At 46.1% G+C, this 17,218-nt stretch overlaps 2 protein-coding genes across 4 annotated transcripts in view; one reads left to right on the forward strand and one right to left on the reverse strand.

Moving 5' to 3' along the window:
- Positions 1-191: 191 nt before the first annotated feature.
- ALDH6A1 (aldehyde dehydrogenase 6 family member A1) lies at positions 192-16,854 on the reverse strand. Of its 2 annotated transcripts, XM_073349120.1 has the most exons (12): positions 16,745-16,854; positions 15,704-15,757; positions 11,232-11,306; positions 9,495-9,656; positions 8,798-8,876; positions 7,934-8,236; positions 6,347-6,468; positions 5,895-6,084; positions 4,092-4,273; positions 2,460-2,639; positions 2,119-2,217; positions 192-1,817 (listed from the first exon to the last, which is right to left on the reverse strand). In XM_073349120.1, the coding sequence occupies exons 1-12, from the start codon at positions 16,796-16,798 to the stop codon at positions 1,713-1,715; spliced, it is 1,605 nt and encodes a 534-aa protein (XP_073205221.1). In that variant the 5' UTR covers positions 16,799-16,854; the 3' UTR covers positions 192-1,712. The 2 variants fall into 2 exon arrangements, with proteins under 2 accessions (XP_073205221.1, XP_073205222.1); XM_073349121.2 differs by lacking the exons at positions 11,232-11,306; positions 15,704-15,757; positions 16,745-16,854 and adding an exon at positions 9,773-10,245.
- Positions 16,855-17,071: 217 nt separating this feature from the next.
- The window catches only part of LIN52 (lin-52 DREAM MuvB core complex component), a 60,945-nt gene continuing 60,798 nt past the window's right edge, over positions 17,072-17,218 (forward strand). For both annotated transcript variants that reach the window (XR_012159493.1, XM_073349146.1), the window contains exon 1: positions 17,072-17,170. Coding sequence is in view for 1 of the 2 variants with exons in the window: in XM_073349146.1 (XP_073205247.1) it covers positions 17,152-17,170 (19 nt within the window). In the remaining variant the exon portion in view is untranslated. The remainder of the gene's footprint in view (positions 17,171-17,218) is intronic.

Consider the following 17,218-nt stretch of genomic DNA (forward strand, 5'->3'; position numbering starts at 1 on the left):
TGTACGTGGAACCAGCAACGGTCTTCCTCGCAGCAGTGAGCTCTGTGTAGAAGGAGGTGGTGACTTGGATCCAAGCAGATTTAGTAACAGGATCAATGGCGCAGTTGACCCCAAGAGGCAAATCAACATTATATCCAGACAAGGTCTTATTAAAAAACAAAACAAAACAAAACCCCCCAAAAGGTCATTAATTGAAGAAATGCATTAGCAATTTTTATTCATAATCAAATTGCAGAAATATGAGCATTTCCCTCTAGGATATAACGGAACCTGAGAGAAAATACACAAATATTAATGGCACCACAGCAGTTGTATTGAAGTCTGGCAGCTGTCAGTTACAAAAGGCATCTTTACCAGAAGGCAGGATACATAGTGTTCACATTCAGTTTGTTCAATTAGACCAATGATTCATGATTAGAATCAGTTTAATAGCATGATTTTCCTCAGGTGCACGAAGCAACTTTCTGTAAGTCCCTGCCACTTATAGCAGATTCCAAGTGAAGCCAACATAAAGTCCCCTTAATCTTACCCCATCCCAGGACCTTTCCTTAACTACTCCATGAGTCACCAACTCAAACCCAATCCTCCCCACCCACCCAGAGGATAGAACCCCAGACCTCCAGTTGCAAAGACCTTTATTACATAGGCTAACAGAACCTCCTTACCTGTCACTAGCATTAGGGCCTGCAGTCACTAAAAGATGCACACACACACGTGCAGGTGTGACAGTGAATCAAGCAGTGGGCAATAGCAGCATAGACATATGACAATCAGGAAGAGAAACCAAAAGACTGAGATTGGTTGCCTTCTGAGGAAGGTAATGCCTTCTTCCTGCCAATTCCATCCTGTCTCAGAGGGCTTGAACACCACCAGCCAGGAGTGGACATAACACATGTGCTTCTGCTTCCATGGTCACAGGGAACGTAGGCACACAGTTGCTATCATAATAAGCATCACCCTGCAAGTGGTTTCAGTTAACAGTCAGAGCTGAGAACTAACAGGAGTTGTCAGGATACATACATGATGGGGATCAAAGTTTCCAACCAGAGCAAGGTAGGGTAGGATTCACTCTACACACAGGAATCTCCTTGATCCTCAGTCAAGCATCCCAGTAGACCTCCCTGTAAGACTCTTAAAGCAGCCAGTTCCCAAGTGTCAGACCTGTCAAAACTGTTCAGTGGGTATGGGGTTAAACTCTCCAGAACTTCAGAGACACACTCAAACTTACTACCTGCCCGTAATGGAAAAGCCACTTCTCTGCAACAGGGAGAGTTCCTCAGAGTGAGGTGGAATCAGAATCTTGGACCAGAGAGGGAAGTGGAGAAAGCTGCAGCACCGAGTCAGTGGGACTAAAGACAGATATAGTGGAAAATGGAGCCTGTGCAAGTTCAGTTTGAAGGGTTCGTTGGGGGGGGAGGGGGGAAAAAGAGAACTTGTGCCCAGGCTTGTCATCTGACCTGTCACTAAAGGAGAGTTTTTCCTCTGGGGAGAAACTGAGCTCAATTAGCTGAAAATTGCTGAGAGCATCAGAAAACTTAGATTGTGCGTTACATGAGGAGCCTCCCTGATTTGTTTGGAAATAGAGGTCTTAAGGAGAACTGAGCTTTCTATTCCCAGGGAAATAGGGAATAGAAGCAGTCAGGACACAGCTGGAAGACGTCTGCAGCACAGAAGGTGAAGGGCACCATGGATGGTACCCCTGTAAAAGCTAGTTAGTTTCCCATGGTTGGCATAACTACAGCAGGCTTGGTAACTGTGGCATCTTCCTCTTTCCACTGAGAGATGATGGTCCTCAGCTGTGTATAGAACTGCACCCCCTGAAGGAAGTGAGAGAAACAAGGGTTGTACATTTGGCCTTGGGACTCCTGCAGGCTTCCCACTATACCCTCAGAGTACAAAGATTTCCACCACGGGAGCTGCCAATAGCTTCTCGGCCCTTCCCACCATCCTGAGGTCTCTGCCCCAGCAATAAAGCACGTTGCTCAATTCTCCCTCCATTCACAAGTCTCCACCTTGTTAATGCAACCTGGTGGTCTCTTCCCTCACCTCCACCAGGCTTCCTGCACTAGGTTCACAGAGCAGCAAAAACACAATATGTTTCCTAGTTTGATGAGTTACCTGTTTGCCATAGAAATTGGTGTCTCCTCTGAAAGAAGCACGAGAGCCAGTGAAGGAGAACATGGGCAGAGGCACTGGTATTGGAACATTTACACCCACCTAAATCAGAGTAAAGACACCACATTAATAGAAGAAACAAGTACCAGACTGTAGCAACAACAGAACAGCCTCATATTTCTCTTCCCTGGAAAGATACTAGATCCAGTTTCCTTAAATATGAGATAATAGTATGTTACACCTTAAGACAGAAATCAGAAGCCAGGGCTAGATGGGTGTCTCATTTACATGGCAAGCACTGATGGGAATAATTCTACTCTATACATTATCCTATGGATACAAACCTGCCCCACGTCCACCAAGTGGGAGTATTTCCTAGCGGTGGCACCATTGGTGGTGAAGATTGCAGTTCCATTTCCATAGGGATTCCTGTTCACTATCTCAATTGCTTCATCAAGAGTGTCTGCTTCCAGAACCACGAGAACTGGCCCAAAGATTTCCTCCTTATAGCAGGTCATGCTTGGCTGCCAAGGCAGAAACAGCAGAAAACAAAACTTAGGTTAGGGAAATGCCACAGACACCCCCAAAGCAGAGACCACCCCCCACACAAATCAAACCCTCAGAGCATTCCCATCATCACTCACCATCCTTCAATTCACTGGACATCATCCTGCATAGAATCACAGAATTGTAGGACTGGAAGGGACCTCAAGAGGTCATTTAGTTCAGTCCCCTGCACTCATGGCAGGACTAAGTATTACCTAGGCCATCCCTCCCCCTTGAAACAACCTTTTATGTACTTGAAAACTTATGTCCACTCTCTCAGGCTTCACTTCTCCAAACTAAACAAAACCAATTTTTTTCAATTTTCCCTCATAGGTCGTGTTTTCTAGACCTTTAATAATTTTTGTTGCTCTTCTCTAGACTTTCTCCAATTTATCCACATCTTTCCTGAAATGTGGCAACTAGAACTGAACACAATACTCCAGTTGAGACCTAATCAGCGCAGAGTAGCGTGGAAGAATTACTTTTCATGTCTTACTTACAACATTCCTGCTAATACATCCCAGAATTATGGTCAAATTTTTTTAAAACTGTTCACACATTTAACTTGTGATCCACTATGACCCGCCCTAATCCCTTTCTGCAGTACTCCTTCCTAGGGCAGTCATTTTCCATTTTGCACGTGTGCAACTGATTGTTCCTTCCTAAGTGAAGTATTTTGCATTTGTCCTTGTTGAATTTGCATGCCCCACTGTCCCTCATGTCCTAGTGGCTACCAACCCCAATGCCATGCCCTGCCATCTGTCACACCCAACTATCACATCCATTGCCTGCTCTCAGTCAAGTGACAAATCTACTCTTTGGATTGAGGGCTGATCAAGGGGTCTAGATTCAATTAGGACTGGTTTGCTTCTGTTTCTGTAACTCCTGGCTTTCCATCCTCCCAGCCTGGGTGACCAGATCACTACAACTTGACACACATCTTGCCTGCTAGTCAACCCCATTGCACCCTACCCGCCATCCCTCTCCCTTGCACTCTCACATTGTCTACAACTCTCCCACTGTCATTCCAAACCACCAATTTCTTATGTAGGAGCTGGAGGTTTGGCAATTAATTGTCTGCATCACCCCATTCACACTCTTCTACCTTCCTACCTCCCAGTTTCCCAGCTTCATCTGCATACATCTCTCAGTCCAGTCACAGACCACTTATCACTCTCCCATCCAGATTTCAGGATATACTGAGGTTGGAACCTTAACCATTCTACCCTGCCCAATTAACACATGCAACATCCATAAGTGCTTAAATGCACACACTGAACCAGCAGTCTGCCATCTAGCCTATCAAGGCTGATAAGCCCACTGGGTCATTGCCAGCTGTGTTGGGAAGACCACAAGTGCCACCCTTTCCACTGAACCTATGATATACTTTATTCCTCTGCATCCAGTGACCAGCTCATTGACTAGCTCACCTGGACTTTAGCAAGGATGGTTGGTCCAACAAAGTTGCCTCTCTCATAACCCTTCACTTTGATGTCTCGTCCATCCAGAAGGAGGGCAGCTCCTTCCTTCACTCCACACTCAATCAGGTGGCAGACTCGCTCCTTAGCCTGGGGGGTGATCAAGGGCCCCAGATCTGCTCCTGGTTGGTCTCCTTTGAAGTACAGAAGCAGGGGAAGGTTTGAATTGTGATGGTTTCATCTTCAAAGAGAACAACCAACAACTACCTTCCCAGCAAAGATACAAGAATTCTAAAATTAAGTAGCCGAGGAACACAAAACTCAAACACACAGAGCCAAGAGGCCCTGAACTCCAAACCCATAGGGGAGCCCCAAACCAACAGAAAAGCCCCAGGCTTCCAAAACAGAGAGAGAGAAGTCCCCACGCCCAAAACACACACAGCTGACAGTTGCTGTGCTGAGTTCTGTAATTTTGAAGCTCTTGAAAATTTTGCAAAAGCCTTCTTGAACCATAGAAGGGAAAAGGTAACAAAAGGTCATCTTGTCCTGTATATGCTACATATGACAGCTGCTAAAAACAAGCATAAAATGGAGTCAAAGAGGAACTGAGTTTGGTTAGTCTGCAGTACTGCCAATCTCAAGAGATTAAAAACCATGAGTTGGATCCTGAAATTGGCCTCAGAAACCATGAGATTTAAAACATATCATGAAGCCTTTTTGTTTTTAGTCTGTCTTTTGACTTTTTAAACTCCCCTGTACTCCATGTATTTGAGATAATTTGATGGGTTTTTTTAAAAATCAATTTTTAATGCACATGCGCCTTTAACTGGCTGCTCAAATGGAGACTCAGTGTATGCCGGAGGGCCACAAACATATTTAAGAACTAGAATGGAGAAGATGCAAGTCTTAGTTTTAGTTAGCTAGTCCTAAATAGCAAGAGACTCATTTCAATATAACTGTAATGCTTCTGTTAATGATGTCTCATTAATAGGATGGTCCTCTTAAAAGTATCTCTTCAAAAATAGGAGATGGGGTGGAGGGAAGGCATCTATGCTGGCAGGAAAGAGGGGGAGTACTTATGTTAAGGTATTTTACAGGCATAATATAACTCAATAGAGAGCTCTATAGTGTGATAAAGTTAAAAATAAAATATGATGGAAAAACCTAATTCACACATAGTTAGAAATACATTGTACAAGGCCTATAAATGGAGCTGGAAAATGAACATCCAAGAAATGCAAAGTAATCTATGTATCAAGATTTTCAATTATTTTTCAATAAAGATGTATGTGAATGGCAAAGATCTTTACACCAACTACCTTTGTTTGTTTCTTTGTTGTTTACATCAACTACAAAATCCAACAGCAGATTGACTTGTCCCCCCAGAAAGAGAGATGTTTCCACCTGAAGGGCTTTACTAAATGCAAATTGAAAGAAAGGGGAACGTTCCTAGAATAAAAGTCTGTTAATGTAATAAGCGGGGTTGCTACGTTAAAGGCAGGGCTGAGTCCTTTTACACAAAACCCCAAACCCACAGTTATAAACTGCCTGATGTTGTGAAAGTAAAACTAGAGTTCTAGTAACACAGTCAAGCCCTCCTTCACAACAGATCCCCCCAGCACCCCAACCATGTGGTGCTGAATCCAGACCTCTGTCACACACCCACAGAGCCTCCAAGCAGGCAGTCTTCCACGCCCCACCTCCATGCACCAAACCCATGTAGCCAAGACCTCACAGTCACGCACTGCAATGTACCAGATACAAAAACACACACAAGCCAGGTGCTTAATCTGAAGCTACCAAACAGATCTGTACCTGCATTAACTCGCAGGTTCTTGGCTCTCTCCACCAGTTCTGGAAGCCATTTCTTTGCCTCTCCCACTAATACGGCTGTAGACAGGGCCATGCAGCGTTGGCCAGCTGCTCCAAAAGCAGCTCCAACAAGCTGATTCAAGGTGTTCTCCTTATTGGCATCAGGCATCACCACACCATGGTTCTTGGCTCCCTAAAATACAAGACATGTATACAATCTCAAACTGCTAAATACACCTGGCCCACCTTCTTCCAGCTCCGCAGTGACAACTTCATATTATAGCTGATACTGAGCTGCTATCATCCTGGTAGAAAGGGAAGCTTAATCTCTCTCAGCACATCCAACTGCCTAAATTCAAGTCAGTCCCAGACGCTGAATGGAAAAGGTCTTAAGTATGTATACAAGGGAATAGCAGCCTGTAGGCTGAAATCTCTGCTACATTGAGGTGCATTACCATGTTGGATTGGACTCTCTTGCCGTTCCGGGATCCTCTTTCATAGATGTACTCTCCAGCCTGATTGGAGCCCACGAAGCTGATTGCCTTGATATCCGGATGGTCACAAATAAAATTCACAGCTTCAAAAAGGAAATAGCTCATTATATGCTGGGACTCTAACACTCCTATCCAGAGTGTTCAAGGCCGGAAGGGACCGTTTTGATCAAATGGTCCCTTCCGGCCTTCTACCCCTATCCCCACAATGTCCATCCCTCTACTACCCACAGCCCAAGCACCCACATTCCTGCCCCTCTGTGTACCACCATTCCAGGGATTCCACTGCTGCCCATTCCCTCTCCCTCTGCTCACTCTCCAGTACTTGAACCCCTATCCCTGTTCGCCTACCTGGCTCCCCAATCCTCATCACTCTGTTCCCACAGCACTCACATCCCAGCTCCTCCACCCACCTTGGCCTCTGCCCTTCTGGCACTTGAATCCCAGCCACCTTCTCCCACTCCAGTCCCTTCCTCACACTGGAGTTCACAGAACTCCTTATCCTTTATATCTTGATGTTCTTCCAGCTCCAGAACTGTGTTAAGGAAAAGTTAGCACATGTGACTCCATTTTGGTTTGGGGCCCACCATTGTTTAAATGCCAGCACATCATACACCAGGAGGAGTGATCCTTAGATACTGAATCCCTGTGAAAATCCTCCTCCTTGTCTCCAGCCTGCCTTGATTCCCAGTATCTGGTTTTTGTTAGTCTCTAACTCCCTGTCTCTTGGCCTTGATGTGAGGCCTCCCATCCTGATAATAAAAGTTACTGATGCATGGCTTTAGGACCATGCTGTGTAATTAACACACTGGTATAGCACGAGGAATGCACCAAGCAGGGATAGGTGGTAGATAAGACAAGGGTTTGTTTATTGGCTAAGGTTTCCGATGCATGAGGGCAACATGCTTTGCTAAAAAGTATATAACCTTTGTATAATCTGTATTCAGGGTCCCCTCCTGGCTAGCAGGGGGGCACCACGCTCGAGCGTAATAAACTTTGTGTCTTTTGGGAACTCTGCAGTTGTGGACTTTGTTTCTGTGCCTCAGCCTAGATTCGAACTGTGCGTGTCCCACCAGGTGTAATTCGCAGCACTGGTGTGCGTGTCCCACCAGGTGTAATTCGCAACAACTGCCAGAACCCTTCTTACTTTTTAACCAGCCAAAATCTGTCAAACTGGGTGCTTAAAGTTAGGCTCCTAAATCCATATTTAGGTGCCGAGGGTGGTATTTTCAGATGTGACTTAGGAATACAAATACACTAAGTCAATGGTACTTGTGTTCCTAAGTCACTTGGACACTTTGAAAAGACCATCCTAGGAATCGAAATGTACATCCAGATTTAAATGTTGTCCACCCTCTCTCTTTAAAGGTTTCTCTATCGTCCTGCACCAGCCTTGCACTTCCCTGGATCCCCCTTGTCCCACCTTCCCCAAACACCATGCTGGTCCATAACAGTGGAAACCCCAACATCTCTATGCCTCCCCTCAAAGCACACGTGCCCCAACACACCCTCACACTCTGTAGCCATATCAGCAGACTAGTCTGAGTTTACCTTCATGTTGCCCATGGATGATGTTCAGAGTCCCATCAGGGGCACCAGTGTCTTGTAATAGCTTAGCAAGGAACATAAGTGCTCCTGGCACACGCTCTGATGGCTTCATCAAGAAGGTGTTTCCACAAACCATGGCCATGGGGAACATCCAGAGAGGAATCATGGCTGGGAAATTGAATGGTGCAATCCCTGCACACACTCCCAGAGGCAGGCGAAAGGTGTAAGTGTCCATGTCCTTAGTGATGGAGGGCAGGGTCTCTCCCAGCATGAGAGATGTCACGCTACAGGCGTGCTCAACCACCTCTGCAGCAGAAAGGGTGATATGCCGAAGAGTGAGCTCCTACCACTCAGCCTCAAAACTGCCTTCTCTACAATGCCACAATGCAATTCTCTCTTCCTGCATCTTTCCCCAAACCTGCAGCTCCCATGCACCATGAACACTCCCTGCATCGCCAAGCACAGTAAATGGATTCTTTCCTCAGTGCATTCAATGTTCACATGACAGGAGCCCTGAGTGAGGTTAACAAAACACTCCCAGTGCAAGAAGCACAGGGGTACCAATCCCAGCAGAGACTTTATCTCAGCCATTTCTGCACACGGAACAGACCCACCCATCAAAAGCCATTTGGAGTCAGTATAACATGCAGGGAGAGAAAGTGGGCTGCAACTTTAAAATGGGGCAAGGAAAATGGACCTTTTCCATCTGCAGCTTCTAAGGTATAGACAAGGCCATCCCTCTACCCTCATGTGAAGGCTCTGAAGGGGGCTACTTTCTTGTGTTCTAGAGCTCCTGTTGCTCATTGGACTTTTATCCTGCCCATAGCTTCTGAAACCCCCTTATAGTGGGAGGAGCCAGCAGCTTACGGAGGCCTCGGAATACGTCTCCCTCAGCATCAGCCAAGGTCTTTCCTTGCTCCAAAGTGATGAGTTTGGCAACTTCTTTCTGGAAATTAAAAAAAAAAAAGTGTGGAAAAAAAGGGCCAACCAGCACAAGTGGGAGGTGGTGGCAGAATAGGCTGTTCCACAGATAGCCAAATACCACAACGAACGGACCAACACTACCCAATTTGCTACTTCTTAGTATGAGTCACTGTACGTGTGAAGCCAACAACCTACAGAAAGGGAATGTTTTAATTAGGACAACTGGAATTGTAGGGCCGGTCTGAATCCTATGGCATCACAGCCAAGCAATCTGGGGACGTAGAACAGGAGACTGCAAAGCCCTAGAGAGAACAACTCTTGCAGCTATTTCTCCCTTTTGCTTTCACGGACTCCATTAAACCTCAAGACAACTTGGAACAGCACTTGGTGTAAGATAAAATGCAAACAATCATCTGCCCTTACCTCTATCCACAGGCTACACTGCCCCGTTTGCCCCCAAGGGTCTAAAAAGCACCACACCATCCCTCCTGTGGCACGAGGAATACCACCCCCATTCAGCTCACAAACCCAAGCAGCACGGCCCCGCCATGAGCCCAGGAAACAGTACTCAAGCCTGCCCAACCTGGGCTACTGGCATGCACTCAGCGACAACCATTGAGGACAGCAATAAGGGTCTCACCAGGTTGTCCTTGATGAGCTGCTGGTAACGCAGCAAGATTTGCTGGCGGCTCAGAACAGATGTCTCTGACCAGTTCCGAAAAGCTTTTTTGCATGAAGTCACAGCTGCCTCCATCTCGCTCTGTGTGGCCTTTGGGACACGACCAACCACCTCGTTTGTGGCCTGATGGAACAACCAATTACATCAAAACTCATCCTCTTCATGCCATCTTCCTCAGCCATTCAATGCCCCTTTCACATCCCTGATCTGATATCCTTCTAAAATGAAACCATACTTACATGATTCCCCTGATGTCAGGGAAAAACTCCTCCCCTCACACACTCGGAGGGCACAGCTTCAACTAGAGTTGAGTGCTCAGCACCTCTGAAAAACAAGCTGTAGGTGTCTCAAGTTGGGCACCCAGAAAACTAACAGTTAGTGACCACCTCTGAACCTTTTGGTTTAAGGGACTTGCCTAACAGTGACTGTAGCAGAGTCAGGGATGAAACCCATTTTCTCTGGGTTCAGTATCAGTCAGTGCTTTAACTACAAAATTCTTTTTGCTTCCTGTATCTCTCAGCCTCTTCACCACACATCTGCTGTGCATAAGACGGGATCCTATGGACAGCAGTCTCTTTCTATATAACAGTCTTTTTCTATGCCTCGTCTGCTGTTCCTCTTGTGCCCTAAAGGAGGCACAGGTCCTTTGGAAAAATCAGTAAGTGATTATGAAGTTAAGTACTATATCATAATTAATATGGAAAACCATATTTCTAGCATTTACTATCTTTTGAGAGCTTGTTTTAGCAACCTTAACATTCTTTTAATTTAGATTTTTTTAAAATCTGCCTTGACATAGCTGAGATCATCAGTTACATCATTCAGAGAGACATCTGCAAAATAAAGATAAGTAACTGTTCAGAGCAAGAAGAGAAATAAAACAAGAAAGCGAGTAGCCTTGCAAAGGGTGAATCTCCTCACTAGATATAATGAGTTTAGCTGGCTGAGCCAACTTTGCTGAATAAGTCTCATTGTTCTGATCACTATCAAGAACAATATGTAAAAATAATAACTATAAATGTCAAAATGGGGCTCCACACAGAAAAGTCCAAGAACCCACTGTCTAGACACCTGCTGCAAGAGTCAGGCAGGATCCCCCTCCATGCAATCTCAATTGCATCTGTTCCCCAGAGACAGACAGACAGAAATTAATTTAACAAAATCTATGAGTTCTGAGACCAGACTCATAAGCAGTTGCATCCAACGTGGTACTTTATGCCAAATTCACTGGAATTTCACAGCTTAAAGATGGCAGCTCCATCAAAAGAGGGGAAAAGAACCTCAGATTCCAGCCAGGATTCTCTCCTCCCCCTTGGAGGGGAGGTGGGGTCTACACCAGTCTCTGCCAGGAGTTTACATTCAGGCTTACATCAAATCACATAAGTCCAGTCCTACACTTCTATGATTCTATGACAGAAACCATTTACTAACTTGATGTACTAGTCACAGAGCTCCTCCAGTGTTCAAAGAGCGGAAACAGAGGCCTAAGTCTCCTCTCGGAGATCTATATAGGGGAGAGAAGGCAGCATTCATCATTTCTACTGGGTCTGGCATTAACCTTGAGAAGGCAGTTGACCCCTAAGAAGGCAGTTGCAAGGAAGTCACACTCCCTGCATCTCCCCAAGTGACTTCAGTGAGGAGCAACCCCTTCCTGACCACAGTGAGGGCCCACACAGCAGCAGAGGTCATTTCACTTACTGGGTTATGGATATTGATCCATTCGGTAGTTTTGGATTCAACAAACTTCCCATCAATGAAGAGTTTGGTGGCTGGCTGCAGAAGACAAAGCACAAGTTAGTGGGTAGTGTTTCTGCCTCCCTTTTGTGCCGAGACACCTTACAGAAGGGGCTACTAGCACCACCTATTTTTAATGTTGCCTGACATTTCCCATTTAAAAGACCCTGTGTTCAGTTGCTTATAACTTTGGCAGACTTCAACAGTTTAAGCTGGAATCTTCTATACTAGGCGTCTTTCTCAAGGGTGAATTTTTTGGGAAAATTTCAAATACTGGTGAATTTTTCTTTAAAAAACTCTAGCACCTGAAAACTTTGGAGCAAAGACTTGAAATTTGGCAGGGAGATCGCCTTTGTGTTACGGACATAAGAATGGCCACACTGGGTCAGACCAAAGGTCCACCTAGCCCAGTATCCTGTCTTCCAACAGTGGCCAATGCCAGGTGCCCCAGAGGGAACAAACAGGAAAAATAATCACCAAGCGATCCATCCCCTGTCGCCCATTCCCAGCTTCTGGCAAAACAGAGGCTAGGGACACCATCCCTGTCCATCCTGGACAATAGCCATTGATAGACCTATCCTCCATGAACTTATCAAGCTCTTTTTTGAACCCTGTTATAGACTTAGCCTTCACAACATCCTCTGGCAAGGAGTTCCACAGGCTGACTGTGCGTTGTGTGAAAAAATACTTCCTTTTGTTTGTTATAAACCTGCTGCCTATTAATTTCATTTGGTGACTCCTAGTTCTTGTGTTATGAGAAGTAAATAACACTTTCTTATTTACTTTCTCCACAGCAGTTATGATTTTATACATGTCTTTTGCTGTCCCCATGCAAATCCACCCCATTTTGGGGGGAAAAAAATCCCAATTTGCACATGCTCAGTAGGGACTTCAGTTGTAACAGCTAGAATCTCCAAAGATTCCCTCCTCATTGAACATGCTCCATCCCCTCACTGCTCTTATGAGTGACCAGGCTGCACATGTGACATCCCCACAAAGCGTGTTCCCTCCAGTGCAGGGGTATATCTGGATTTTCTCTGCAATAACTAGGGCTGTCAATTAATCAGAGTTAATACATGCAATTAATGCAAAACAAACTAACCAGATTAAAAAAATAGTCGCAATTAATCGTAATTTTAATTGCACTGTTAAACAATAATAAAATACAAATTTAAATTCATTTAACGTATTTTTGGATGTTATTCTACATTTTCAAATATACTGATTTCAATTACAACATAGAATACAAAGTGCACAGTGCTCATTTTATATTATTATTTTTGATTACTAATGTTTGCCCTGTATAAAGATAAAAGAGCCTGCAATGGAACCCAAGCCTTTTGAGTCTCACCGTTCCTCAGTGGTCAGCAAATATCTGTGAAACTCATTAGCAAAGTGTGTCTCTCATCCCCCTCTAGTGCTGGGCCACTAGAGGATGACAACTTACTATTGCCATCAGTTACTCCATTAAGTGAAGTGACTGAGGTCTGTGTAGTGGATCTAAAGGTTCCAACCCAGCTAATGACCCATGAGGGTGTCAATATGATGCCACATGATGGAATTTCTGTTGTTTTTTTTTTTTCCCTAATTTGCTTTTTTAAGAGCTAGGAAATTAAACACAAAAAACTACATTAAAAGAAGATTATTTAAGTTACCAAGTCAAGAAATCAAAAGTTGGGAAATGCCAGAATTAAGGCTGCCTGTGCAACTTTAATTCAGCCCTTTGTGTGTCTTCATTATGGTACAGCCTTCAGGTACATCACCATCATTTTTTTACCCCACAGGACCCTTACCTTGTTCAGTGGACAGGATGGACCTATTCTGGTGATGAATCAGGTTTGGGTATTAAAGGGGACTCTTGTCTGTAGGGCCCCTGCCTTATTTGTTGCAGAAGTTGGAAAATTTATACTGAATGAGGCAGGGGACTGCAGGAAGAGTAGGACTGTCTCATGGTTAAGACGGCTGAATGCTGCCCATCCCTGTCTCTGCCAGAGTTCTTCTGTGAGTCATTTAAACCAAACTTCTTACATGTAGTCACTAGTTGTACGTTCCTCATATTCTGGGTGCCTGACTTAAGACCTTAGCATCTGATCTGCAGAAGTGCCAAGCACTGAGCTGAAAATGACGTCAAGGGGAGTTATGCTTTGAACATATAATGTTCTATATAATGCTAACTACTCTGACAAAATCAGCTTTTAGTCTCTCTTTACCTTAGTTTCTTCATCTATAAAATGGGGATGATAATACTACCACCACCTCACTTCACAGGGGTGTTGTGAAGATAGACTCATTAATGTTTGTGCAACATTGAGATACTCTGGTGAGAGCACCACAGAAAAGCCCATTTTGAGGAAAGTAATAATTCTATCTTCAGAGCAGGGTTTGAATAATGTGCAGTAAATAAACCTGGAGCAACAATGAATAATGACAAGAAAACAAAATATTGAATAGCAGCTCATTAAGTGAGCATCATTCTTTTATGCACTGAATGAGGCGGGGACCTGTGGAAAAAATATATATGCTCATGTAATTAAAGACCATCAGAATCAATATGCACAAGTGGGACGAATTAAGGTTGCATGAGCCATCTTAATCCTGGTGTGATGGTCTGTATCTTATTTTTCATCCCTTGCATACTATTATAATAATCTTTGTACAAGCATGCCTTGTGAGATATCATTTGAAAACTCATAGTTTGATGATCATTATTTTCCTGGTAAAATGTGCAGCAATACTGTATGTAAAGTTATAAGATTTCACTGTCTGGTGTCACTAAAACACGTTCCAAGTCTGAGGAGTGGCCAAACTAGTTCCTCAGAGACAAAGGGCAAGCTGATGCCTCAGCCAGGGTAAACAAGGTGAAATGGGCCATTACCCATTAAGTGGTTATTCACTAGCAGGAAAAGGGACATAGGTGAAAAATCTACATTTTAGCAAAGAAACAGCACGGGGTTCCCATCCATGTAGACTTTCTGTCTCCTAGATCTCAGCAGGAAATGCTTCTTGGCGGGGGTGAGGGAAGCTATTAAAAGGAGGGACAGACAATCATTCCTCCCTTTCTTTCTGTTTATGGCATTCACGACACCTAAAGAACAAAGGAAACAACACTGGACTGGGAGAGGGATCCTGACTGAAAGTTCAGCCAACTGCTGAATCATGCGGCGAGACTTTGCCTTGAATTTACACTAGTTCAGGGGTTTTCAAACTTCCATACACCGCAACCCCCTTCTGACAACAAAAATTACTACACGACCCCGGGAGGGGTGGGAAGAAGCAGGGCTGGGGTGGAGTAGGGGCAATGGCAGCACACAGCTGCGCAGGGCACCAGGAAATTTGGTGCCCCAAATTTCCTGGTGCCCTATGCAGCTGCGTACTTTGCGTATGGGTAGGGATGACCCTGCTTGGAGTGACTTATGTGCTGGAGGCTGTATGAGAGCAGACCAGGAGTGGTGGCAACAGCATTGAAAAAGCACCCAAGGTCAGAGGGCAGGGAGACAACTACTCATTAGTCTGGATTTTACCCTGGATATGTCACTCCTGGCATTTGCTAACTTTTGATTGCTTGATTTTACAATCTTAATAATGTTCTTTTAATGTAGTTTTCCTGTGTGTAATAAATATCTAAGTTAGTTTAATAAGAAGGCAGCTCTCTCTCTCTCTCTCTGACTAGAAAGGCTCCTCAGGACTCTCCTCCCTCCCTTCACTAAGAACCCCAAAGCATAAATGTGTTAGGGGAAAACAGCTAGAAGTCAAATAGAGGAGAAGTGATAGAAGTGACCAGAACTTAAATTCAGCTGGAGCTGCCCAGAACAGAGCTCTGGTAAATATTTTCAAACCTGTGGGAGCCTTGGCACCCCCACCCTGTGGGGCTGAAGCCCCGGAGACCTCTCCCTGCCCCACAACTGAAGCCCAGAGCCCCAAATGCTGGGGGGAGGGGGGGAAAGGAGGGGGCTCTCGGAAAGTCTATGAGAATTTAAGCCCTGGAAGTGACCTTTAAGGAGAGATGTGAAGAAAGGGTTTCATTGCATGAGGAAAAGAGCCCAACAATCCACCTGCCGCAGTAGCCATTATAGACTTCTCAGAGCGTTAGCCAGCCTTATCTAGAGTTCTGACTTGAAACTATTTCATGCCCTTCGAGCTAGGCTGATCTATCTAAAGTCAATTCAGCAAATAAATTTTCTTCCAGTGTAAATCCACCCTCGTGGCAATGCAACCACAAAAACTTGCCTTTGTTTCATAACACTAGATTAGATAAGCACCCTGGATTATGCAAGTGAAAGTACCGGGGTGCAGCTCTTGCCATGCAAACGTGTGGAGGGTTAACAAAATAGTTGCCATCTGCATCTCCTCCTACCCTTCCCTGCATCCAGGATCCCTTGAGCCCCCAATTCTTTCCCTTTGGTAAAGCTTGTCATCAAGAAGAAAAATGAACTCACCACTGAAGAGAAGAAGGATGAAGAATACCAGGTGGGATTCACTTTTGCAGGGATCTACATGAAAGAAAGGCAGAGACACAGAGACCAATGCTGTTAAAACACACAGGAGGCAAATCCTGGGGTCTCTGCAGAGGTTAGACTCATCCAGTCCCTGCCTGGCTTGTGGCAGTGGAGGGATTCTAGTATCTGAGCCCCAAGGTCCATTAGTCAACTGTATCCTAATGGAGCAAAGCAATGCAGGGGACAGTCACCAACAGTTGTAAGTTAATATGCCATGGAAGGGGTCTCCATCATTCTCTGTATGTAGGCTAGAGCACTGAACAAGTGCTAATGGAATCAATGGCAAGGAACCTGATTAAGCACAAACTGCTCAGTGGTTCAAGTTAGCCCTGCTAGGTCGACGAATTTGAAAGTGCTGCACAATCGCCCTCATTCATACTCGTGCAGTTCTAAACCGTTTCAACGGCGCAGCTTCCTAGGTACCGTCCCGCCGCTCGCCTGGGGGCAGCGGGACGCGGAACAATCAGAGCCGCTTCCGTCAGTCCCTGTCCACAGCGGCACAAAAGCCGTGAGGCCGACCCAGTGCAGAGTAGCAGCCGTGTCAGTCTGTATCCGCAAAAACAAAAAAAAAAACAACACAAAAAACCAGGAGCACTTGTGGCACCTTAGAGACTGTCACATTTACTAGAGCCAAGGCTTTCGGGGGCTACAGCTTAGGCTCTAACAAGTGCTCCTGGTATTTTTATCCCAGCCCAGGCTCCCCTGCCGCGCGGGGCGGGTGCGAGGCTTGCTCGTCCTCCCGCAGGAGCGGCGACCCCGGGATTCTCACTCAGTCGAGCTGCGCCGGCAGCCAGGCTGACCCCGAGAGCCCGTCGGGAACACGCGTGCGGCGGCCACACGGCCCCCTAGCCCAGGGGACTGTCCGGCACAGGCGAGGCCGGAGACCAGCCCCCAGCCGTAGAACTCAGCCCCGGGCCCGCCCGTCGGAGCCACGACAGGACCTCCCCACCTAGGCACGGGAAAGGGGCTGCCCGGCCTCACCCTGCATAGGAGCCGCTGCCCAGCCCGGGCCCCGCGACCTGCCAGCGCCGCCATCCTACCCCCTGGGAGACCCTGAACACTCGGGAGACCGCTAGCGCCCCACAGAGCAAGGCCCGCCCCCGCACTGCCATTGGCCGCTTAGACAACGCCCTCGCCTGCACACGGCACGGTACCGCTCGTCCGGGCCAATAGGGATCCGACTCGTTTGGCCCCGCCCCCACAGGAACGGCCCACCGTCCCGGGGCGAGGATTGGTTACGAGAACCGAAATGCCCTGGGTGGAAATTCGGGTCAAGACACGCCTCCTAGGGAGAGGGAAGCTGGCGACGCGTGTCTGGGCGGCTTTAGAGGGAGTCACGTGTAGGGGTTCCCGCGAGCGGCAGTTGCCCGTCACGTGACTTGGGCAAGATGGCGGCTCCCACGGAAGGTAAGAACTTGAAGCATCGGGGCCGGAGCCGGCTCCGCCGAACGCATC

This window comes from Lepidochelys kempii, chromosome 6, assembly GCF_965140285.1.
Source record: "Lepidochelys kempii isolate rLepKem1 chromosome 6, rLepKem1.hap1, whole genome shotgun sequence".
Lineage (NCBI taxonomy): Eukaryota > Metazoa > Chordata > Testudines > Cheloniidae > Lepidochelys > Lepidochelys kempii.